General features: G+C 36.3%; 2 protein-coding genes across 8 annotated transcripts in view; both read right to left on the bottom strand.

Moving 5' to 3' along the window:
* CCAR1 (cell division cycle and apoptosis regulator 1) overlaps positions 1-1,901 on the bottom strand; it is a 47,320-nt gene extending 45,419 nt beyond the window's left edge. Inside the window, exons 1-3 of one of the 4 annotated variants that reach the window (XM_033130643.1) lie at positions 1,737-1,901; positions 1,257-1,369; positions 530-653 (exon numbers count right to left, since the gene is read on the bottom strand). In XM_033130643.1, the coding sequence (XP_032986534.1) occupies positions 530-602 (73 nt within the window). In that variant the 5' untranslated portion in view covers positions 603-653; positions 1,257-1,369; positions 1,737-1,901. Of the gene's footprint in view, positions 1-529; positions 654-1,256; positions 1,370-1,708 lie in introns of all 4 variants that reach the window. The other 3 variants (XM_033130644.1, XM_033130641.1, XM_033130642.1) reach the window with 3 other exon arrangements.
* A 10,298-nt stretch (positions 1,902-12,199) lies between these two features.
* The window catches only part of TET1 (tet methylcytosine dioxygenase 1), a 119,000-nt gene continuing 104,964 nt past the window's right edge, over positions 12,200-26,235 (bottom strand). For 3 of the 4 annotated variants that reach the window (XM_033130601.1, XM_033130603.1, XM_033130602.1), the window contains 2 exons: positions 25,689-26,037; positions 12,200-21,311 (listed from right to left, as the gene is read on the bottom strand). In XM_033130601.1, coding sequence (XP_032986492.1) covers positions 20,299-21,311; positions 25,689-26,037 — 1,362 coding nt within the window. In that variant the 3' untranslated portion in view covers positions 12,200-20,298. Of the gene's footprint in view, positions 21,312-23,099; positions 23,493-25,688; positions 26,038-26,235 lie in introns of those variants that run through there. The other variant, XM_033130604.1, reaches the window with a different exon arrangement.

Raw genomic sequence — 26,235 nt, 5'->3', positions numbered from 1 at the left:
TCTCTCCAGCTTACTTTATTGTAAAATTACAATATATAATACATATACCATACAAAATGTGTTAATCAACTGTTTATGTTATCAGTAAGGCTTCCACACAGTAGGCTATTAGTAGTGAAGTTAAAGTTTTGGGGGAGTCAAAATTAGTACAGGGATTTTCCACTGGTGGGGAAGGGGTTTCATACCCCTAACCCACCCCATTGTTCAAGGATCGACTGTAACTTTTGAATACTGACACCTTCATATGCCAAATGAGGTAATCTCTATTTAATGAATGAGTGGCTGCTAACTTCTAACAATTAAATCATTAAAAGTTAATCAATTTCATGTTTGAAAAACTATAAAACCGTTGAAAACTGCTGTGTAAAAGTGACTTTTTCCTAATTGATCCATGAATTTTTAAAACGAGCTTCACAGACAAAACCAGGATACATCACTTGCAAACATTTTACAGCATTATGCACAGCCTAACTCACATGGTTATAACACGCCCCCTCCCCTTACAGTACAATGTGTTCAGTAGTCTGACCTGGCTGAGATACCGCAGTGGCTGTAAACTGAGTAGCCCATGGCGGATTCTTCTGTCCTCCAAACTGAGCCATGATTAAAGGGGGGAAAAAAGCCTTCGCTTATTTGTCTTCTACAGCAGCGATCTATTAAGAAAGGATCCACATTATAAGTTCAACCAAACTATAAATATCACAAAAGAAATATTTAATTTGTCAAGGACATCTTCACAGATCTAAGTATAAATAACATGGGGTATATGGATGTCCTGATATGCAGCAAAAAATTTTACATCAGGTAATTTATCAAAAGTATCCAACTTCAATATATGACATTAGGGGTAGACTTACAAAAAACGCACTTCTTTCTGTGACTACAAACTGTCACATTTAAACAGAAGACCATCTGCTGTTGTATACCCAATTCTTAACAGTAAGAACACAGCTTTAAGTTCAAAGGAAATACACAGCCTGCGTGTTTCTTTTGGCAATGAGTTGGGGACTGAAAAGTGATGAGACCAATCATAGAAATTAGGAGACACTGAATAAAAGTATTTAAGAATATCATTTAAATAACGAACATCTCCATACTATCTCAAGTAGGGAAGAAACGGGGGCTTTCTTTTCTCTCCCCTCCCTCGACGGGAAAGGCAGTTAAAATAACGGATGCCCTGCCCTTTAAAGAAGCATAGCGAAGACCCCCTCCCCCAAAAAACAAGCCCGAAAAGGCGAAGATCTTAGCCCGCGTACCCCCTCCTTTCCCCGCGACTCGGAGGGGCCAGAGCTCTGCCATCCATCTTCCTCCAGCCCCAGTTCCTCACGGGCCGCAGACCAGTGAAGGCGGAATCCTCCGTCCCAAGAGACTGAGCGAAGGGCCAAGGGGAGGATACTTAGAACCCTGGAACCCTTAACCCCTGGGACGGACGGAGAAAGCCTCCATCTCCCAAAACCCACGCCGCCGCGAGCCGCCCCGACGCCCCGGGCCGGAGGCCAGGGGACTAAAACCACAGCGGCCGGGGAACAAGGGGAGGCGGACAGCAATCCATCCGGGGCCGCCACACCGAGGCGGAGGGGCGCAGGGCCCAACCTAGGGGCCGCTGGAAAAAAGCGAGGGGTGGGGGAGGGGCCGGTCGCGCAGGGCCTGCTCCGACCCGCACAAAAGGGACCGCGTCCCTCCCGCCCCAGTCCCACGAGAACCCCACCGTCGCCAGCCTACGGACGCCGTGCTACCAAAACGGTCGCTCCTGGCCCTTATGCGGATCCGATAGGACGTTAAGAACCCCGGCTCCGCTGCCGCCGCTCCAACCACGAGGACCAGACCTTCACCTGAATCGGGTCGCAACTACCACTGAAGCCATTTCAAACCCGTCAGCCTTAGGCGCATGCGCCAATTTCCCCCTCTTCCTCCACGCCTCTCCCCTCCCAATCCCTCCGAGGAGCGGCGCGTACGGGTAGACGTTCTACGTGCGCGCTCCCCAGCTTGCCTTCAGTACGCTCATCCCTTTCACTACGCGGGTAGAACTAGAGCGCGCCTAAGAAGGGTTACCTTGGCTTCGCATAACAATGAGCCGGGCTGTATCCGTGCGCAAGCTCTGCGGCAAAGGTCTGCCGAAGGGAGGGAAGGAAAGAATCGGCAGTCACGTGATCCAATGAACCCGGCCGCCATTTTGTGTTTTTTCTCCTTCACTCTTTTTTTCCCCCCTACTGCAAGTACTTGGAAGAATGAATATACCTGTTATCTTCCCAACATTGTTTTAAAAATTGAAATTAAATTCACTTATCATGTGAATAATTAACTTTTAAATATTTTATATTGTACAATTGAGTGGCTTTTAGTATATTCATAAGGTCATACAACCTGTATCATGTCCACTCCTAAAAGAAACCTGTATCTGCTATGGTGTCACTCCTTAATCCATACCCCCTCCAACCTCTGGCAACCACTGATCTGCTTTCTGTGTCTATGGATTTGCCAGTCCTAGACATTTCACAGTAATAGTATCATATGATATATATGGCCTCTTGTGTCTTGCTTCTATAACTTACCATATAGTTTTCAAGATTCATGTTGTATGTATCAGTACTTCATTCCATGTATCGGTACTTCATTCCATTCTATAGCTAAAACAATTCCTTTAAATGGGAAATACCACCTTTTAACCACTTGTCATTTATTCATTGACCATTTGGGTTGTCTGTAATTTTGGTCTATTATGAATAATGATACTGTGAACAGTCAAATACAAATTTTTGTTTGAACTCTTCAATTCTCCTAGGTGTTTATGTAGAAGTGGAGTTCTGGGTCGCGTGGTCATTCTAAACTTTTTGAGGAACTCCCAACCAGTTTTCACAGTGTTTACACCAGTTTACATTTTGACAAGCAATGTACCACATCCTCCTCAACTCTTGTTATTTTCCTTTTAAAGAATTACACTTAGCCTAGTGGGTATCAAGTAGTTTTGATTTGTATTTCCCTAATGACTAATAATGTTGAAACTCTTTTTGGCTGTTTGTATATCTTCCTTGGAGAAATGTCTACTCAAGTTCTTTGATTCCTCCTCCCCTTCTTTTTTGGCAAATTTTTTTTTTTTTTGGTAAAATATAACATAAAATTGATTGTTTTAACCATTTTTGAAGTATACAATTCTGTGACATTAACTACATTCACAGTGTCGTGCAACCATCACCTTTGCCCAATTTTATATTTGGTTGTCTTTTTATTGTTAAGTTCTCAGAGTTCTAGATCTGCATACTAGATCCTTATCAGAGATATGATTTGCAAATTTTTTTCTCATTCTGTGGTTTGTCTTTTAACTTTCTTAAATGTCTTTTTTTAATTACAGTTGATATTCAATATTATTTTATATTAGTTTCAGGTGTACAGCATAGTGGTTAGACATTTATATAATTTACGAAGTGATACCCTCCACCTGGAACTATACATAGTTATAACAATATTTTTTTACTATATTCCCTATGCTGTACTTCTTAACAGTGTCTTTTAATGCACAAAACTTGCTGACTTTTCTTGAAGTTAAACTTATCTTTTTTCATCTGTTGCTTCTACTTTTAGTATCATACCTAAGAACCTACTGCCAAATCCAAGGTCATAAAATCACGATACCTGATATTAAATTATAGTACAAGGCTATAGTAATAAAAACAGCATGGTACTGGCATAAAAACAAACACATAGATCAATGGAACAGAATAGAGAGCCCAGAAATAAATTCATGCCTATATGGTCATTTAATCTATGACAATGGAAGCAAGAATTTACATTGGGGTAAAGACAGTCTAGTCAATAAATGGTGCTGGGAAACCTGGACAGACAGATGCAAAAAAAATGAAGCTGGACCACCTCCTTACATCATATACAAGAATAAATTCAAAATGGATTAAAGACTTAAATGTAAGATCTGAAAGCATAAAACTCCTACAAGAAAATATAGGAAGAAAGTTTACAGACATTACCCAGAGTAATATTTTTACTGATATATCCCTCAGGCAAGGGAAGTAAGAGAAAAAGTAAACATATGGGATTATGTCAAACAAGTTTTTTCACAGCTAAGGAAACTATCAATAAAACAAAAAGGGAGCCTACTGAATAGGAGATCATATTTGCCAATGATATATCTGATAAGGGGTTAATATCCAAAATTTATTTAAAAAACTCATTCAACTCAACACCAAAAAAACAAACAGTTCAATTAAAAAATGGGCAGACGACATGAAGAGACATTTTTCAAAAGAGGACATACAGATGACAAACAGAGATATGAAAAAATGCTCAACCTCACTAATCATTAGAGAAATGCAAATAAAAACCATAATGAGATACTACCTCACTCCAGTGATAATGGCTATCATCAATAAATCAACAAACAACAAGTCCTGGCAAGGATGTGGAGAAAAGGGAACCTTTGTGCACTGTTGGTGGGATTGCAGATTGGTGCAGCCACTGTAGAAGGTATCTCAAAAAATTGACAATGGAACTACCTTATGACCCAGCAATTCCACTCTTGGATATCTATCCAGGGAATTCCAAAATGCTAATTTGAAAAAAAATCTATGCATTTGTATGTTTATTGCAGCACTATTCACAATAGCCAAGACATGGAAACAACTGAAATCCCCATCGGTAGACTACTGGATTAAGAAACTGTGGTACGTTTATACAATGGAGTTTTACGCAGCCATAAAGAAGAACGAAATCTTTCCATTTGCAATGATATGGATGGACCCAGAGAACATTATGCTGAGTGAAATAAATCAGACGGAGAAAGACAAATACCATATGATCTCACTTATATGTGGAATCTAAAGAATAGAATAAATGAACGAACTAACCAGAAACAGTCTCAGAGACATAGAGGAAAAACTGAGTGTTGCTAGATGGAAGCGGGGTGGGGATAAGGGAGAAGGTGAGGGGATTAGAAAGCACAATTGCTAACGACAAGATTGCCATGGGGATACAAAAGTCAATTTGGGGAATATAATCAATAATGTAAAGATTTTGTAGGGTATCTGATGGACCCTTGTCTTATTAGGGAGACCACCTCAGGGATGGTGTAGATGCCAGAACACTGCACTGTACAACTGAAGCTGAAGCGGAATAATAATGATTGTCAACTATAATTTTACATATATATGTATATATATATATATATATACATATATATATATATATGTATATATATTCACAAGAAGTGGAGTACAGCCTAAGGAATAGAGAGTGGAAATGTAATGGCTGTATGTGATGTCAGAGGGGTAGTAGTTTGGGGGAGGGGGGTTATGACTTTGTGAGGGGTATAAATGATAAATGTCTAACTATTACAGTGTTTTGTACATGTGAAACTAATAAAAAAATGCTTTCACATGATTAAAAAAAATTAAAGGTCATAAAGATTAACCCCTATGTTTTCTTCTGAGAATTTTATAGTTTTGCTTTATATTTAGGTCATTGATTCATTTTAAATTAATTTTTGTACATGGTGTGAGTAGAGTCCAATTCATTCTTTAGCATGTGGATATCCAGTTGTCACAGAACCATTTGTTAAAAAGTCTATTTTTTCTCCCTTGAGTGATCTCAGCATCTTTGTCAAAAATCAGTTGGCCGTATATGAATGGGTTTATTTCTGAACTCTAAATTCTATTTTATTGATGTCTATCCTTATGCCAGTATCACACTCTATAATTTCTGTCATCTTGTAGAAAGTTTTGAGAAGCGTAAACCTTCTAACTTTGTTCTTCTTTTTCAAGATTGTTTTGGTTTTTCAGGGTCTCTTACAATTCCATATGAATTTTAGGATTACATTGTCCAGTTCTGCAAAAATGTCCATTGGAATTTTAATAGGGATTGTATTGAATCTGGGAGGAGATTATGTAAATAACCGTCTTACAAAATGGCTGTGATTAGAAGGAGAGAGAAAAGGTGGTGCTGAAAGTTGTGTGTTGAAGGGCAGTTTTTTGTTTGTTTTATGATGCCAGAAACTAGAATATACTTAAATACTCATAGGGATGTTTAGTATTGAGATTGAAGTTACAGGAGAAAGAAGAAATAATTTTTTCCTGAAGAAGTGAAGCCCCTAAGAAAGCTAGATGGGACAGAAACCAGAGAGCACACTAAAGGGATTAGCCTTTGATTGGAGGAAGAACATTTCCTTCATTGTAATGGAAAGCAGAATAGGTACATGCAGAGGTAGATTTATAAACTATATGGAGGAAAAGGAGAGAATTTTCTTTTTTTCTTTCTTTCTTTTTCTTTTTCTTTTTTTTTTTAAAGGAGGGCGCAGCTCACAGTGGCCCATGCGGTGATTGAACTGGCAACATTGTTGTTATCAGCACCACCCTCTCACCAATTGAGCTAACCAGCCACCCAAAAAAGGAGAGGATTTTCAGCCTGTGGATTCTATTTTTTCTCTGAGGAAAAATGCAGTCAATATTTGTGAACAAATAGGGTTCAAAGGTATACGCAGACTGATTGGATTAGAGAAACAGTATTGCAGGCCTGTAGATACTGATAATTGTGACTATGTGACTATGAGGGTTGGGATTCTGCCAGCATGCCAGGTGACCTCTAAATAATCCAACCGCAGTAGATAGAAAGGCTTCTTGGCCATATGCCATGTGATTGTGGTTTCTTCACCTATGAACATACGGAATCAATAAGTTGTCTCCCGGTGAGCCAGGCCTGGGCTGTTTCATTTTCATGAAATAATTTATATGTAATAACCAAGGAAAGAGAACAAAAACATAACGTTTTCCTCAGACTTTATACTCTGTACTATGTCATGAAAATTTTGGCATGCTCATTATTTTGTACTACTCTGTAAAAGAAGAGAGACTTGCACCACTTAGTGGTCCAAATAAGAAAGGAAAGTTGTATATCATTCTCAGTCCTGGGCATACAAGAGGGAGGCCATCAAGTGTGGAGAGGTAGCGACCAAATCAACTCCCAGAGTAGCTCCTTTCCTCTGTATCACTTGAGATGAGGCAGGGATGGGTGGAGGGAAGTAGAGGTTAAGAGCATGAACTGTAAAGCTAGACTGCCTAGGTTCAAATCCCAACTCCTCCTTTTAATAGCTGTGCTAGTGCTGGGCGTGCTACTTAACTTCTCTGTGCCTATTTCCTGATTGAAGATTACATGACTATTAAACAAGTAGAGGTATATAGGGATGCACTTAGAACAGTGTTGACATAGAGTGAGCTATTATAATCTTTATTCCACTTCTGCTCAGATACATGAAACAGGTCAAGGAAAGCAACCTCATCACTGGAGGGCTGGGAAACTAGTGTGGACAACATCTCATTATTTAAGGTTACCTTTCGTAGAAAAGAAAAAGTCTTGGTTGACTCTCAGAAGTATCATGCTAAATGAAATAAGCTAACCATTCTATTTTCATAATATTATGAGAAAGGCAAAAAAACTAAATGAAAGAAAATCAGATTAGTCATTGCCACAGGCAACCGTGTGGGGAGGCAATTGACTAAATAGGGTACCAGGGAACTTTTGTGGACTGATGTACATATGCTGTCATCTGAGCCATCCTATACAGTAGGCATTAACCACATGTGGCTATTGAGCTCCTGAAACGTGATTAATGCAACCAAGAAATTAAACTTTTAATTTTGTTTAATTTTAATTAGTCAAAATTTAAACTCAAAAACTAATAATTGATTCAGTTTTGGAAAACTTTTAAGTATGTTTGGAATAACTTGGATATGTGTATCTACTTTTTCAAGTCTAAATTTGATGAAACAGATAAAGTACTTCATATGGAAATTTAACATCTGAATTGAGATGCACTGTAAATATAAAATACACACTAAATTTCAAAGACTTAGTAAAAAAAAAGAAAAAAAATCAATTCATTTCATATTAAAATAATACTATTTTGGATATATTGAGGTAAATAAAATATACTATTAAAATTAATTTCAGGGGCCGGCCCAGTGGCTCAGGCGGTTAGAGCTCCATGCCCCTAACTCCGAAGGCTGCCGGTTCGATTCCCACATGGGCCAGTGGGCTCTCAACCACAAGGTTGCCAGTTCGATTCCTCGACTCCCGCAAGGGATGGTGGGCAGCGCCCCCTGCAACTAGCAACGGCAACTGGACCTGGAACTGAGCTGCGCCCTCCACAACTAAGATTGAAAGGACAACTTGACTAGGAAAAAAGTCCTGGAGGTACACACTGTTCCCCAATAAAGTCCTGTTCCCCTTCCCCAATAAAATCTTAAAAAAAAAAAAAAATTATAAAAAAAAATTAATTTCACCTGTTTCTTTTTTACTTTTTTAAATGCAGCTATACTACAAATCTTAAATTACAAATGTAACTCTCATTAGATTTCTATCAGCCAGTGGCTGGTGTTATTCTACATCTTCATTGTCATGGTGATTACATGACTATATACGTTTATCAAAACTCATAGACTCATTTATTTTTTTTATTTTTTTTTAATATATTTTATTGGGGTACACTGTGTTTCTCCAGGGCCCATCAGCTCCAAGTAGTTGTCCTTCATTCTAGTTGTGGAGGGCGCAGCTGACCGGCCCATGTGGGATTCGAACCGGCAACCCTGTTGTTCAGAGCTCACACTCTAACCAACTGAGCCATCCGGCCGACCATAGACTCATTTAAAGGATAATTTTTAATGTATGTAAATTATGCCCCCAGAAACATAACTTTAAAAAAAATGTTTTAAAGACAGTAGAGGTCTTCATTGCAAAATGCTTCTGAATAATGTCTGTCTCTTAAAGTTCTGAACTTTTCAATCACAGCCTTATAAAATAGTCTAGTAATAAATTTGATGCCTGGCAAGGAGAGGGGGTTTTCATTGATCTTTGGCCAAATATTTTTCCTTAAACAGAGGGTTGAATAGAAAAGTCATGGCAAGAGAATGATTGAAATAAGAAAATAAGCCAGATAGAGGGAAAGTTTGCATAGGAAGAAAGAAGAAGGATCACTGGAGGTACCAATGAGGTAGAAAAAGTATGGAAACAGCTGACAGGACAAACAGGACACATAGGAGTTGAGGTCATGATGTGTTTGAATTAATGATTTTAAAGTGATGATATGTTCCATTCTGTGACTATGGGAGTAGGAGGCTCTGTGGAAGTGGAGAAAAGGTGAGGTAACCAGATAAGATCAGGGAATTGAGATGTGAATTTGTTGGATGAGGTGCCTACTTGTTCAATGATAGCAAGAATTAGGGTAGGGAAGCATAACGTGTGCCGAGAGAGCAAAGTCATCAGCGAATGAGGGGCGAGTTTAGGAAGGTGATAAAGGAAGGGAGCATGGTAGAGCTAGCTGGTGTGAATTCAAAAGGGAGAGTACTTGGGAACAAGGAGAACATCCCCCACTTTCACCCCCATCCAGAGGTTGGTGCAGTGTGAGAGATAAGCTCCCCCACTTGTGAGGTTCCGAAGTATAAAACTTCAAATCACTATATTGCATACCTGAAACTAATATAGCTAATGTAATATTGTGTACTAACTATACTTAAACACAAAAATAAAAAATAAGAATTCTATATTCATGCAGTTGTATATGTATTGATCAGAACTCTAGATTTAAAAAAGAAAAATTAAAAAAAAAGAAAAATAAATGTTTACGATGTTTGCATATGCATATTTCTGGGAGAATACACAAGAAACAGCTAACTAAGGTGGCCTCTGGGAAGAGAAACTGTGAGGCCTGGCCTGACAGACCAATTGGTTACTTACCCAATTGCCTTTCTATTCCCCTTCTTCCTTTGCTTACAGAGCCCACATTTTGTTCAAATGTGACTTTAGGAGAAGCCAATCTTTTTAGCCCCAGGAGGTAAATATTGATTGGTGTAAGCGAATTATGGTAATTAATTCTCCTTTCTAATGTTTGGTTTAAGCATGGTTATGTGAAAAAAATCTTGGCTAATGAAGTATAAGAAGTATATTGGAGGCTTCTTGTTTTTGTCCCTGATTTGAAAGAGACTGAAAGAGAAACTGCTCTTCAGGACTTTTAGGTAAATTTGGGAAAGATCATGATTCTTTGAGTTGTGGCAGCCATATTGAGATCATCAGGGAAACCTGACAAAATTGAGGAGGAACTCAAATATCATTGAATTGCTGAATTTATTAACGCGGAATCATTTATCTCTGGATCTTTTGTTATATCAGCAAGTGTATTGTTTAAGCCATTTTAGTTGTAGCAAAGAGTTTCCTGAGTATAAACACTGGGCAACAGAGGTAGAAAAGTCATTATTTTTTTTCCCTCTAATATCTTTGTACTTTTTAAATTTTGTACAATGATATGTTTTAATTATTAATTTTTTTTAAATTAAGGTTCATTCCCTTTAATTACTTGGCCATAAAAAAGAATGAAATCTTACCATTTGTGACAACATGGATGGACCTGGAGGATTTTATACTAAGGGAAATAAGACAGAGAAAGACAAATACCATATGGTTTCAGTTATATGTGGAATTTAAAGAACAAACTAAATAAACAAACAAAACAGAAACAGATTCATAGATACAGAGAACAAACTGATGATTACCAGATGGGAGGGAAGTTGGGGCCTGGGTGAAAAAGGTGAAGGAATAAAGAAAAACAAATTGGTAGTTACAAAGTAGTCATGGGGATGTAAAGTGCAGCATAGGGAACATAGTCAACAATATTGTAGTAACAATGAATGGTGCTAGATGGGTACAAAACTAATGAGGTGGGAGGAATCACTTTGTAAAAAAAAAAAATATATATATATATATATGGATATGTGGATATGTGTAAAAAAAATATATATATATATATATGTGTGTGTGTGTGTCTATCCACTATGCTGCACACCTGAAACTAGTATAAAATGATATTGTATGTCAACTGTATTTGAAAAATAAAAATTAATTTTAAAAATGATAAAAAAAGTTAAGGTTCATTCCCTTTAACCTAGCATTTTAGTGTTTATCATAGTAAAAAATTGGAAACAATCAAAATGTTCAATAATAGGGAGTGGTAACATTATGGGACATTAATATAATACTTGAACACTATGTTGAAAATGATGTGATATTTGAGCTGATACAGGAAGTACAGGAAGGAGCAAGCCATATGAGGATCTGAAGGTAGAAGCAAGCAGCAGGTAAAAAGCTTTCAGTCAGAAAAGAGTTTTTCCTGTTCATGGAGCTACAGAAGCTCAGAATGGTTGGAGCCTGGTAAATGAGAGTAGGTAGGTTGGCAGGAGCAAGGTCACCCAGAACTTTGCAGACTAAGTAAGGAGTTTGGTTTCATGCTAAGTACAGCCACTGGAGTGTTTTAAGCAGGGGAATATCATATTCTGAGATCTGTTTTTAAAATATTATTCAGGTTGTTGTCTAAAGAGCATTAAGATAAAGGATCTAGAAACCATGTCACTGGAAGAACATTGGAGGAACTGTATATTTGGCCTGGAGAAGATTACAAAAACATGATAGTTTCTTATGGAATGGATGTTTAGTTAGGATATTGACTGAGATATTTGACAGAGCAAAATAATAAAGAATACTTATTTTTTTCTCATGTAACAGACCAAGTTGACAGGTGGGTCATCCGGGGACCCGAGTTCCTTCTATTTTGCTGTTCTGCCATGCCCTGGCATGTTGCCCATGTGTCCATGGTCAGACTAACTTACATGTCTCCCTTATAACCAGTCAGGAAGGAGGTGGAACATGCAGTATCTAGCTGCCCACCTAAACCCGGGGAGATGCTGGGGCAGGGGCATATAGTTGTTCTTGTTACTAGAAGGAAGAGGATTACAGGATCCTACAATAGGAGAGTTAGATTTCAAATAAGATGGATTTAAAGTAATTTATTAGTCTGTGATATTTGCTGTAAATTCACTAAAAGTTTATTGTCAATATATTTTTTCCCTTCAGGTTTTAATGACTACTTTAGGACGTCAACTTTAAAATACTGTGAGCATACTGTGTTCAGGATTAAGACGATTAAAATAATGCTAAACCCAAGGGAGGGCATGAGTCAGTCTAGACCCAAGTTGATGAATGGCTCTGCCCCATTACTAGGGGTGTGAACATTACTTTAAGCTTCAGAATTGATCTGTAAAATGGGAATGATAAGAGTCCTTACTTAATATTATTTTGTAGAGGAAAGAAAAATTAGACTACCAGGTGCAAAATAGAAGTATAAAATTTATTTAAAACCACCCACAAAGTTCTGTGTAACCAGGAATGATACAATTTGCAATAGTTTTTTTTCTTTTAAAAACTCATGACAAAGATTTAAAATATAATTTCAATTACAGTATTCATTTAGCCTTATTCAGTTAGAACAATTAAAAAGGAACTTTATGCTCTAAATAAATGAGACACAAGGAAAATATAATAGACAATTTCCACAACTATCTTTACATGTATGTTTCAATACTAGTACATTTCAATGCATTTTGCTACATAAACATGAAATCACGTACAACTGCTGTGCACCAAAATTTAGCTTAATTCGATCTTTCAAGTAACATGCAATCTCAACTCACAAGTCTTCAAGTACTGCTAGTAAGTGTTCCCTTGTACATAGAGCACCACCTTGATCCTGAATTGAAATGATAATTATCTTTTACCCTCCTACATGGTGAAGTGCTTTGTCTTTAAACTGTTTTCCCCATGTTAAGAACCAAAAAAGGATACTTGTGGAGTTTTAAAATCTTTTCCTTACTAACATTGCATTGTATGGGGTTTTTAATACAGTAGGACGGCAGTAAGTAAAAGCCCCCCAAAGCAAAAAATTTAAGGTACAAAATAAATAGTAAATACATGCCAAAGAGAGAAAAAGTCAACTAGAGACAGGAGTATTAACTTGTGAAATTGATCTTTCTCGATGGGGAATTCAGTACTACTCTAGTTCACCATGGGGAAGGATTTGTGAGTATTTTACTCCCACTAATGATAAACACTGGGTCTTCTCCTGGGAACCAAGTTATTGATATGCACAAGAATCTACTGGTAAGTCACCATATAAAATGAAAAAAGTAGAAATTAATGCTTTTCTTTCTGTTAAGTAGTTTTACAAGTTTCTCTTTAGGGAACACTTCATTTCTTAGTAACCCAAAGGTGACCATCCACCCATATGTCGTCACAATGCAAAAGCTGCCCTCTTTTTTTTTTTTTTTTACTATAAAACCATTTCTGGAAAAATAGTTCTCTTAAAGCACCTATCACAATGTTATCTCATAAAAATTAAAAAAAAGTATGACCATACATAGCGATAAAAAATATTTATTTTTTTTAAGAGCTGTCTCTGTAAAGTCCTATGTCGTCAGCCATTTTGTATCACAAACAGGCATTAGTGGGGATAGGCAGTTACTGAACTGAGTCACCGAAAGTGAAATTTGACTATTTAGGGCAGTTTGGCCTGTGTTTTTCATTAGTAACCTATAATGTACTGATGGACTAGCCCAAATATCTTACCTCTTTATATTTATAAAGAGCTTACTAAAAATTTTACAAATACATCTCATTTTTCTTAACTCTCTGGGTAAAGGTATATTTAACTTTTGACCCAGAGATTGTATATGGTTGGAAACAAAGTAGAAAACAAAATAAAACAAATACAAATAAGTGGGAGACAATATTATCTCTTAGAGATGCTGACAATTTTACATTTTTACCATGACTGCCTGGGAATTAAAAGTCAGTTTACCCAACACATTCCAAGAAACCTGCATTTCTTTCTTTTACCTCCATTTCAATATAACAAATACATTTAACTTTATGAATTGCTGACTTTAGTCTGTAAGAGTACTTTTAACACAATTACTACTTAGGAGGTTTCCTTGTTTTAGTAGTACAGGGTCGTTCTTTATTAAAAAGTGTTTTTATAGGGAAAATAACACTTCATTAATCTAAACCCCAATGCAGAAGTTTTGGGAATTTGGGGAGACCTCAAGTATGCATAAGAAAAGAGCTGGCTAAATCAATAGTGGAAACAAAATAGTTCAGAAGCAGGTTTTGCATACAAGAAGTAGGTTTTATATTATTCTTAGATCGGGGCTGACAGTTTCTCATCACTAAAGTCTCTAAGTTATATTTATGGTGCAGAAATGCATTTAGCAGTCTGCAGATAATGTTTTAATCTCAGATGGGTTGACTTGCTGTGAGACTGGCAACAAGGCCTATAGTATTCTTGCCAATCTGCAGTTTCCTCATCAGCAAGATGGGAATATTCTCTGTCCAAACCTCAGTGTTGGAGAGAAAAAAAAGTAGCACAGTTGGGCAGTTTGATAACATAAAACGTTATAAAGTACACAGATTAATTATAATTTGCTTTGTTATCATATTTCTTTTTTTTTCCAGATAAAACTGGTATTGAGTGGGAAGAAGAAACATTAAAAATATTTCTTGGTGTTGAGCTGGAAGAGTGAACCTGCAGATCGCTGATAGGAACACAGTTCTTCATTTCTGCCCCTTGCGCTTCTCCCCATTGCGCTTGAAAGAACTTCTGATGACTGACTTATCCCATCATTAAGAACTCTTCCCATTACTTACAGTTCACTTTCTAACCTTTCTCACCCAGATTATAGATAGTTCCTATTATTGCCAATAACCAAATTCCAAAGGGGTAAATGTACAGTTGATGATAGATACCATCCACAAAATTGGACTGGGAGATAAGGAGAAAAAGGTGCAAAAAAAAAATAATAATAATAAAAAATCCCTGTGTATTCTATAGATCAGACCCATTACTATGAAAGTCAGTGAGTGGTCAATTTATAATTAGTGTGATGCATTACACAGAACTAGCAAAGTCATATAGAAGTAGTGGTAGAATACTTCTTATATGACTTTTTGTAAAATACTGAAACACTAATAAACGAGTCAAGAGTCAAACATTGTTGGGATTGGTAAAGACAGCACTCAACACTAACCTGTGGCCTTGTGAACACATCCATTCCTAAAAACTGAATTTGCCTCTAAATGAAAAGGGCTGAATAAAAGCTCTTGATTGCTTTTGGTATTATTCCAAAAAGGATTTGAGAAATACCATTTTAAAAGACAAATGACCAAGATCATTGTTACCCTTAAAATGAACCATGTGTTTTTGTGTAGGAAACCTGAGGAATGGAGAATAGAAATAGGGGAAGCAACAGGGTTTTTTTTAAAAAAAATCACAGGAAAGGATAAAAACTGTAAAAAGAATGAAGGTACACTTAGTGACATTGTACCTTTTAGTAAAAGGAGAAAAGAAAAATAATAACAAGCAGAGTTTCTGGTTTTATACATAGCCAAATAGAGAAGAAACCAAATTACTTTCCAAATTGTTTCTCCAAAAATGCAAATGTTTCTGACAGCTGCAGGATTTTATTCTGATGAACAAGACGAGAATACTCTTCATAATAGCAGCTAATGACAAAATTTCTATTTTTAGGAAAACTGGGTTTATATTGTTAACCAAGGGTTTCCTAAGTTGCACTTCTATGGATGGGTTAAATCGGCTAATATGTTTAACATCTAATAATAACATTCCTACCTTAGACTAAGTTTTGTTGTAATTTGGAGGACATCTATGGCTAAACGAACCAGAAGAAAACTTGTGACCCAGGCAGGATCATGGATATAAGTTAGGATGGGAACGGAGTACAGACAACAAACATTAGACTTTTAAAGATAGAAATATTAAAAATTGTATACTACCAAAAGAGAAATACATTGTGGGACCCTTAAAGGAAAATTAGGAGTGGCAAAATTAAAAAAAAAAAAAAACACCTTTGAATTACCTGAACGAGTAAAATACATGCCTTTTAAAGCAAACAATAGTATTTGATTGGGTGCCCCTAAGAAATGGATTGAAAAAAATTCATCCAAATCCTGGAATGTAGAGAATTAAAGTTTGTAGAGGTCAATGTGGACAAAAAAGTGGTGTCCTGGATACAAGCCAGTTTCACCATCTTCAATATTAACAGAGGAACTTGGTCTCTATTTCATATATAAGAGGGAAAAAAAGGCCAATGAATCTAAGAAAACACAAATTGTACTTCTGATAAAGGACGTACTGATTCTTTCTGAATTGCATTCCAAAGCCATGTACGGCATCAATTCCTAAACCTGTTAGAAAAAAACTCAACATGGAGCCTAATTTGATTTGTATGAATCCACTCTTTCAGGAATCAGGGCACTGATTATATCACTTGGTTAAGTGTGCCATACTACTGATGTCAAAGTTACAAGTTCAATACACTTAAGGGCAAGTTTAGTAGCTGTGCACAATGAAACAGTATTCCAATACATGTAGACAGCCGCATCAAAATAAACTGTGCTGGGACTTCTGAGGCCAACTAGGCAAGACATGTGAATAGACTGTACAACCATGGCTAGGTAGTATATACAATGGAAATATACTTTCCCCAATTATTTCACTCAACTTCTTTCCTTGAACCTCAGGAAAACACCCAAAGCCATTTTATTTTTGACTTGTACCAAAATAAGATTATTTCCCAGTGATAAAATACCTCTTGGGTGATCAAGTTTGTCTTCCTACAGTCCTAACCACAAAGTTCCCTTCACTTGACTCCTTAAATTCTAATTACAAAAATAATTACACACTGACATTAAAGTCTGCTCTTTGAGCCCCAGTGATTGAACCATATGACTTCTAGGGTGTCTTTCGGTAATGGGGGAGGCCACTACCATATTACCTTATTTCACAATTCTTGTCATAAATTTCTACAAAAGATTAAAACTCACATTTGTACTAAATCTAGACCAAAGAAAAGATCTCCATGCATTAAAAAGTTGTGAAATAGAAGGTAGCTATGTATTAAAGATCACACACAGCTATGGATTTACATGGCACATTTGAAGGAATGCTGTGCCCACTATCCGTGGAAGTTGTCATGCAATGTCAAAATTTATCCCAGATAAAAGATCTCAATATAATTTGTTTTTCAAAGTCTAAACTTAAATGGTTTGGGGTTATTTTCATACATGCTATTATGAAATAAATGATAATCAGAAGTCCACGGAAGTAATGACATTAGAAAGTAGGTTACTCCATATGAATTAAGTCAGTATCTCATTTACACAAGGGTATGCATTCAATTAAGCATGTATTAGGGTTATGTCTTAAGCAAATTGCTTATGAATCTAATCTAGTTAAAATTCTATATTTAACAAATGAAGTTATTTCATCCACATGCAGACTGCATAAAGATGTTGGTAGGTTATTTAAGATGAAAACATTTTGCTAATATGTTGCAAAAATTTAGCTACAGCTACATTTTCAGCTAGGCTCACTTTCCAATAGTAATATATTTCAGTTAGGTTGATGACATATTTGGTATTTTGTGGATGAGTTGGAAATACACAGGTGAAAAATGTTTTGGGAGCCATTAGAAATGGGAATTTGAAGAGCAGAGTGATATTTTGTAGGCTTCTACAATAGGCAGGAGTTATTCTCTAATCATAGTTAAGTTTGTAACATATCATGAATAGGTTGGGCTAACTTAAGAGTTACGTATCAATGAATTCATTTATACCATGAACAAAGGCAAAAGAGTGAAAACCTAATTTCAGGGCTACAAAGGAGGTGATCATTACAGGAAAACATAATAGAGGTGTAGAAATAATGTTAGATGACCAGTTTTCTGAGTGAAAATGTCATTTCAAACAATTTATTTCCTTGCTTCATGAGAAAGAGCATTCTAACAGCAGTGTAGCCAGCATACAATCACAGTGCTGCAGAACATTAAATAAGCATGAGCTTTGAAAAAATTACAGGGCAGACCATGGGATGGTAAATTGTTAAACTTATGAAATAGAGTCCAACAAAGCAGGAATCATGTGGTACCCCCCATGGGGTTATCAGTTGAGCAGGCCATTCATGGCGTTAAGTTTAATAATTGAACGGAAACATTTTAGTTGACACTGGATATTTTCATGTACTTGTTTTGGTAAACCGCAACTAACTTTTACATATCCCAATATTTCCCTCAGTCAACCTTGGTGCTTCAAGTTTAGATTGTTAAGGAACTTTTTTAAAGGTAGTGACACTAATTTCAATTGCTGAAGACACAGTAGATTGTTTTGAAGGAAATTTGCTATTTCTTCAAAAAATATGTAAGAGTACTTTCTAGCATTTTAATTCTTCAAGTTTACTATGTCATAGTTGGCGATTCAAAGAAAAACAAATGCTAATACTTAAATTTTGCAGACATTCAATAGGTGTTGAATGGAAGAATGGATAGATGGGTGGATGGATAAAGGGTCTTAAAGCTTTATCCATTCAATCTGGTGAGGAAATTATTTCTAGTGGGAGCTAAGGCCTAAAATCTAAAACGAAATATCACAAGGTTGTATTCCTGACAGTCTAATACTAGTAAATATCTTATTGAAGCAGCTGAAATGATAAACAATCACTTATTTATATACTTATATGTATAAGAAACCTTAGGCTCACAAAAATATACATGTTTTAAAACAAATCTAAGGCACACAAAATACTAAAACAAGTCAATGAATTCTCCTATTTTACATATTCAAAAGCAGAAATCTACTTATACAAGATGATGGTCTATCAACGGACATTGTTATTTACAGTCCCTTCATATTCCTTTACTTGGATTAGTCAAAAGCTTGAAACTGATACTTTGCACCATATATTATTTCAATATAAGTTATATAATGAGTTTTTCTTTAGAGCTTGCTGGAACTGTTTACTTTTGCACCAAAATTTTGAGAAGTAGCGGTTGTGGGCTTCCTATGGCATTTCCAAGGGAGAAGCACCACTAGGTTTTCTATACTCCCAAGGAATCTGATACTTTGAATGTTATAGCACCTCTGCATTTTAACAGAATCAAGTATTTCATTGAAATTTCTTGTTCTAAATGTTTGGTTTGGGCAATCCCTTCTATTTTGCTATGAATCAAAAAAGTAACAGGAAAAAATAACGAGAGTTATTTTTATATATGGAATCCCTGTTTTCCCATTACTTAGAACATAGGGAATTACCAGAGATGAATTATTATTTTCACAAAACAACTAGCCTTCCACTACTTTGGATTAGCTCTTAATGGACAGAATCATACTTATAACACTATTCCTACTGTTTGTTTGGGAGGTTGTGGGGATGTGATGACGATAGGGAATTTGTTTTCAAAATACTTTTACAGGAATTTTATTCTAATTCTGTACTGGAACGACTTTCAGAATAAGGCAACTGGGGATGGGTAGGGTTTTTACTACTGAATTTTTGAGTTTTATCACCTTGAAACTTTAAAAGCATTTGACTCTTCTGAATCCTATTATGTCCCATCTCCTTTTGGAAACACCTTTCATGGATTATACTGAGAAAGCTAGAGTGAATGTAAATTGTAGCCACTGTTGCTGAATAAATCAGAAGAGGCCACTCTTACTTAGTTCCAAAGAAAATGTTAATCAATATCGATGATATGCTTCCAAATTCCAATTTTAGAGATAATTAACATTTTTTTGCATGAGCTAACTATTTTATGTAAGTAGCTAATATTTGAATGAGAAAGGACACATTAAAAAAAACAAACCATATACATGATTAGAATACATATTGCAGTTAACAAGATGGAACTCTACACAGCAAGAATAAATGATTTCTCTTGTATGCAAATATGCACAAACAATAGACAATAGGAATCTTCTACTATACTATTTCAAGTTACTTTTAAAAATAGAAAGTGCTTTTAAAATATATATTTACAATCTATGAACAACCTCCAACCATTACTAACAATAATGAATTATGTTATACCGGAGAGATATTTTAAGAGAGAAAACGTTTCATTGGTTTGTTTCAAAGGAATATGTCAAATTTCTAGCAATGATTGGAAGATGTTGGAACAATGGCACCATGAAATAATAATTCAGCTTATTTTTAACTGTGTCAATGTGGGTAAGCACCAGGAGCTGTGTAGAGTTAACACTGTGTATCTTGATTTTACATCGTAGCACATGACCTGTTAAAATCCTCTAAAAATGACTCTTGTTTCATAGTAAACAGACTTAATTTAAAGCACCAAACTGAGTGATTCTATCAAGGTTAACACCTAACCAAAACATTTCTTTATATATTTAAAACTATAAAACTTTTATTTTTGCTTAAAATGTGCACCTTCTACCAATTGTCAAAATATAGTCACAGTTAAGAAATACCCACCCTATTTTTTCATTTTGAACCTCAGCCTTCAAATGGGTGAGATGAAGATATAGTAAACGACAACATGACTTTCTTTTAACAGCACCTTGAAAAAATACACTACACTAGCAAAGGCATTAAGAAGGGGAGAAAAGCTTTCAGACCCAATGATTATAGGGCCCTGCGACATGGGTGAGAGCATAAGGGGACACGGTGACAACATTGTCATGGGTTAATGTTAATGCTTTATGAGAAGGAATTTGGTTCAATTCATTAACTTCAGGGGACAGTTCAGTACCCTCATTAGCTGCCTGATCTTTCTGCTCTGAGGCCTTGGTTTTCTTATTCTTAGCTTCTTTAGCCTCGAATTTAATCTTGTTTAGTTCAAAACCATGTTGGGGCTTATTCAGGTTTTTGTGCTGGTAGAAGACAAGGGAGAGGCGTGTAGGATGATTCCGGTTTGGGTGTTCGACAGGAGTCGTAGCATGAAGCTCTCGCCGGGCACACTCAATCAAAACCGAGCCATGAGCGGGCGCTATCGCCACCCCACCGATATTGGCATCCAAGAAGATGTGCTCACTGTCTGACCAATACTCATCAATGTGGGGCAATTTCTCCTCAGCAGAAGACAGGGGGTCGTCTGACAGGGGGTCATCTGATAGAGGCTCATCTGCTTCAGAATGCTGCTCATCTTCTTCCATCAGACAGGAAGCAAGTTCAGGAGGAGAGGTGATGAATGGGGCCTGCTGGTTTGGCTGATTGGAAGTTAGCTGCTCAGATGGACAAGTGGGAGGCTCAGGATAAATGAGGGAATCTGACATGGGAGTAGACAAGGTGGGAAGACGACCCACGTCACCAGGCGGTGCAATTCCAGTGCATTCCCCAGCGGCAGCATTAGCACCGCTGTGTCTTGCAGAAGGCATTGTGCAGTGGGGATTGCTACTTCTTTCTGAAAACCCGTACAAAACTGATGCATCATTCTTAAAAGGAGATGTTGTGGTCGAAGCAGTCTTAGGGGACCAGGAAAAGCCTGGAGATAAGTTTCCCTCTTTCACTGGGTGAGGAATGGATGGGGTCAGTGAGTAGGTTTTAGTGTTGTCCGAACCTTTGAAGATAAAACTGGGTTCAGATTCACTTTTTATTTCAGGTTGCAAGGTCTCAGTTTTATTCCCTAAACAGAAAAAAGGACACCAGATGTGAAGATAAGTACAAACTGCTTTTGGTAGTTGTTGTCTTTAAAAACTAGCTTTGAAGAGAAGTACAAAGAATAATATAACAAAACATTGATGAGGGCAACACTAGCCAGTTTTGTTCTATTTACTTTAAGTCAAAAACACACGCGTACATTAATAATTGGATGTAGTTTGGTAAGCTTTTTCATCCAATGATTTTCCTTAAAGAATTCTTCCCTTTCAAAACAATCATAAATAAGTGCACAGATTTAGCCAAAAGATGTCCACTGTTCAAAACAGTAAGATATTAGAAATGACTTAATTGGCTATGGAGTAAATATTAAACCATACAGGGCAATATAATGTAGGTGGTATTACGATGACAAAGAGTGAGCAATATTTAACTACACAAAGAGATGTTTAGATAGATTTTATGTACCACGTGATCTCAGCTTTGAAAAAAAGTAAAAATAAGTAATAGTTTATAAATATTTCTGGATAATGAAAGCATCATAACTGGCAAAATTAATTATTAGGCAAAGGGAAGTCACATAAAAAAATTTGAGTTGAAAAAAAGCTTTCTGTAACCTGAAAAACACACGCACTTAGGTTTGTTTCTTTCTGAGTAAGGTAGATCATGAACACATTGGCCAAGATGGGTTAACTGTTCTGACACATCCACAAAAACAGCACATCAAGTGGAAATTTTTTTTGAGTATATTCTCCCTGTTTTGAAGTTCTAAAAAATTTTTGGAAGTGCAAAAGCAGTGAATTTTAGGAACAAGAAACAGAAAAGGTAATGTGGCCATATTTTAAAATAACAATATAATTGTAAACATTTAATTCAGAAGATCTGCAATTTTTCCCTCAGACAATACAACCTGGAGACATGACAGTTTTCATTTTTAAAGGATACTTCTACATAGGACCCAAGGAGTAGAATATCATCAAGAAACCCATGCCACTACCTGTGGCTGCATCTGTTATTATAGAGGTTAAGTTGTCAACAAATATAAAACACGAGAAGGAAAGATTAAAAGAGTGATGAGTTTTTCATTGAGTTGAATAAAACTGTACAATTAAAAGTTCTTATGGGTAAGATTACAAAAGGATGAGAGGTTATCGGCCAAATATTACCCATATGGCTACTACAAGTGCGTATATTATTTTTAAAATAGCATATAAAGATGCTATCAATCAGAGAATCAATTTTAAAACAAACCAAAATTAAATGTATGTTAAATGGGGCTAGAAGTAAAAACGAATGATAATTTCTCTGCCTTCCCTCTTCATTGTCTCTTTAATGAATCTTCCCCAGCATTACATAAATGCCTGCACTGTAGTTTCTCTTATCTTAAAATAACAAATAATCAATCCCTCCTACAAATATGAAAATCAAGAAAATTAAGGAATACTCTCTAATTCTAAGTTTGAATACCAGTATAAATTCATGGTGTGTTTTTTTTCTTTAGGCTCCTTGGAGAAATGGCTGATTTTAGATATGGGGCAGGATTATATAAGATGAGCCTGGAACATCCTGTCAGAACAGAAGCTAAGGAAGCTATCAAAGACAATCAGGGTCATGACAAAAAAATTCAGATGCCATCTCGATGGGTTTCTACTGACTAAAGATGAGACAATTTGAGGATTGTTTTTAAAAAGCATTTTCAAATTTAGTTGAAAAACACCTACTTAATATGCACTGAAAAATAAACTGTGTTAAAAAACTATGAGATCAAAATGATACTAAATTTTTAAAAAATTGACCAGACTAGAAGATGCTTGGGAACTAACTTTATTCTGAAAACTGGTGAATCAAGGCAAATAGCTAAGCATTCATTCTGATTTCCCAACATGAACCACACCTCAGAATCAACAAGTTATTCATAAGGACAGCATTTCATTTTAAAAGAATATCAACTAACAAATGGAAAAGGAAAAAAATCACTTTCTTTCTTCTAATGAAATAAAGAATAAAGAGTAGGATCATAAATGTTTCTAAAACCATTAGGTAAAAAGCTGACAGGAAACATAATCAGTGAATCAGGTTGACAACACCTGACACCTGTATCAGTCTCAACTTCATAGAAACAGAAGTGTACAAATCACAGATAGTGTTCTTGCCATAGTAACTTTTTTTTTTTCAGTTGAAGCTGAATTAGTCAGGACAATGGTTTCTGCTATAAGGAAAAAAGAAAAGAAAAACAAAAAAGAAAAAGAAGAAAAATTTAAGTTTCAAATCAAAAAAGGAATAGGACACATATCAACTAAATATAATGTGTTGCTTTGTTTGGATAGTTAGTTAAACTAACCAAACATAAAAAACAAAAAAAATCAACTAGGAGACATGAAGCAATTTGAACATTGATTGGTATTAAGGCATTATTTGATTTTTTGGTTTAATTTTAGGTACTGTGGTTATAAAAAATATCACTTAGTGACACATACTGATAAGTCAATGGATATGACTTTTGCAATTTATTTAACAAATCTGAGGAGGGGGAGTCCTGGGTAAGGGTATAGATGAAATAAGAATGGCTCTATACTAACATTTTTTTAAAATTGGGAGCATAGGAGGGATGTGGGATTCATTATACAATTCACTCACTTTGTACATTTAAAAAATTTCCATTTGAGAACCTCAACCCTATAACCTTCATTGCATTCAATTCACCCCTTTATAGCAGCCTTCACATCTAATGGTGAAATCTCATTCTGCATCTCGCCTGACACAGACCAGCCTCTGACATGGCTGATCATTCCCTCCTCGAAACACCACACTCTGATGGTTTCACTTCTACCTCACCAGACATACCAAGTCTCTCTTGCTGGTTCATACTCATCTCCGAAGCCTCTACAAATTGAGACTTCTCAGGACTTGTCCTTGATCAAATTTCTTTTCTATCTTCTTCAGTTTTTCTGTGATTTTATTCATTCTCATGGCTTAGATACTATCTCTATGCAGTGACCACCTAAATTATATCTCCAGCCTGAACAGAGCTCTCTCTTCCCTGAACTACACTCTTATTCAACTGCTTACCTAACATCTAGACTTGAATGACTGACAGATGTCTTGAACTTGACTTGACATGTCGAAAATTGAGCTTCCCATGTCCCTCTATATCTTTCCAAATTTGTTCTTGTCTCCCCATTCCTCATGACATGTTGGTAAGTTTTCCATCTTCCAGTTTCTTCAGGTCAATAATATCAGGGTAAACCATGACACTTCTTTTTGTCCACACTCCAGCTTTAATCTATCTGAAGTCCTGTTGACTTTACCTTCAAAACATACCCAGCATCAGACATTTCTGATGTCAGCCTCATTAGCCACTCTGGTCCAAGTTTCATCATCTCTCTCCTGAGTGTTTAGGATACCCTCTATAAAATCACCCTACTTTTCTATTCTCTGCCAGAGTTCACTCTAGTTCTAACCCACTAACCAGAATGTCAGGTTTGAGTCACATCATACCCCTACTCTATTCTGAAATCTCCAGTAACTTTCTCACTCACAGTAAAGGCCAAAGTCTTTACAGCAGTTTACAAAGCTTGAGATTGCTCAAACCCACTCTTAACTCGCTGATATCAATTCCTACTATTCTCCCCATTTCAAACTTCACTTCGGCCACACTGGCCTCCTTGCTTACATCAAGTATTCAGGTAAATTCCTGCCTCCTGACTTTTGCACTTCTCATTTCCTCTGCCTGGAATGCTTTCTCCAAATAAAAATACTGCTGATTCTCATTTCCTTCAGAACTTTTCTAAAATGTATCCTTCTGAAAACCCTATTTAAACGGAATTCTTTTACAGGACTATCTTCCCTCTTTTTCACAGCTGTATTTCCAATACTTAGAACACTTTACAGTGGTGCTCAGTAATATTTGTTGACTAGATTACTTAAATTGATGGTAAAGGCGATTAAGGAAGACTTCAAGGAAGTGCTGTCATTTCAGGAAGAGTAGGGCTTCAAAACTGACGGGGAACAATAAATAAGAACATGTTTGTTTGTTTTTAAAGCATAGGTAGAAAAAAATACTAAGAAATACAGATGGGCCACTTTTTGTTGACTTTTGGTTTGGGTAAGTATGTAGAAATATGTTCAGTGTCGTGGTCTGACAACTAAACAAGCTAAATTAAAAACAAATGAGCTATAAAAAATGAAGAATACATACAAAAGAAAAACAAAAGACAAACAAATGAGCTTTAAGAACAATTAGCTAACCTAATTGCTATCTAACCGAAAATTTTTCTTTTCATAATGTTTCGTTCCTAAGACAGTAGTAAACAGAAAAGAAAGGAAGAATAAGGTACAAAGGTAACCCCAAACTTCCAACAATGAAAACTGAGCGCGGTACATTAGCTGGGTCCATAGGCCTCACCTAAAAGCGGCAGCAATGAAGCCTTACTGTTGTTTGTCGTCGAGTTATTCTTCCGCTTGATTCGAGGAATGAATTTCTTCTCCACAGCCCTTATCTTATGAGCGAGAACCTCTGTCATCATCGCTGCTCTCTTCTTCCCAGAACGAGGAACTGGCTGAGTAAAACATGTTCTTTTCTTGCGGCGGGGTGTGAGGACTTCAATTGCTCCAGATCTGACCTTGGATTCCATTCCTTCCCTTGAGCCAAACTCATCTGTGTCTGAAAGTTTATAAAGTGGTAGCACATGCAGCTGCTCATCTTGTGGAATAACACCCAACAAGCGGTTATCTTCTCGTGTTAAAGTACAAACCTGATAGGAAAAAAGCATGAAATGAAAAATAAAGGTCCTCCACATTCATCATAGTTATTACTATCTTCTTATTGTTGCCCTAGTGAAAGGGATCTGTATTCCCATTTTATTTTCAATTGGTTATTGCTGGTACATTAACTTTGGACAAATGTCTTGTATATTAAGCCACCCAACACTATTTAATTCTAGTAACTTATC

The sequence above is a fragment of the Rhinolophus ferrumequinum genome, chromosome 16 (genome assembly GCF_004115265.2).
Source record: "Rhinolophus ferrumequinum isolate MPI-CBG mRhiFer1 chromosome 16, mRhiFer1_v1.p, whole genome shotgun sequence".
NCBI lineage: Eukaryota > Metazoa > Chordata > Mammalia > Chiroptera > Rhinolophidae > Rhinolophus > Rhinolophus ferrumequinum.
The sequence above is the reverse complement of the archived record's forward strand: the minus strand, read 5'-3'. Positions and strand labels throughout refer to the sequence as shown.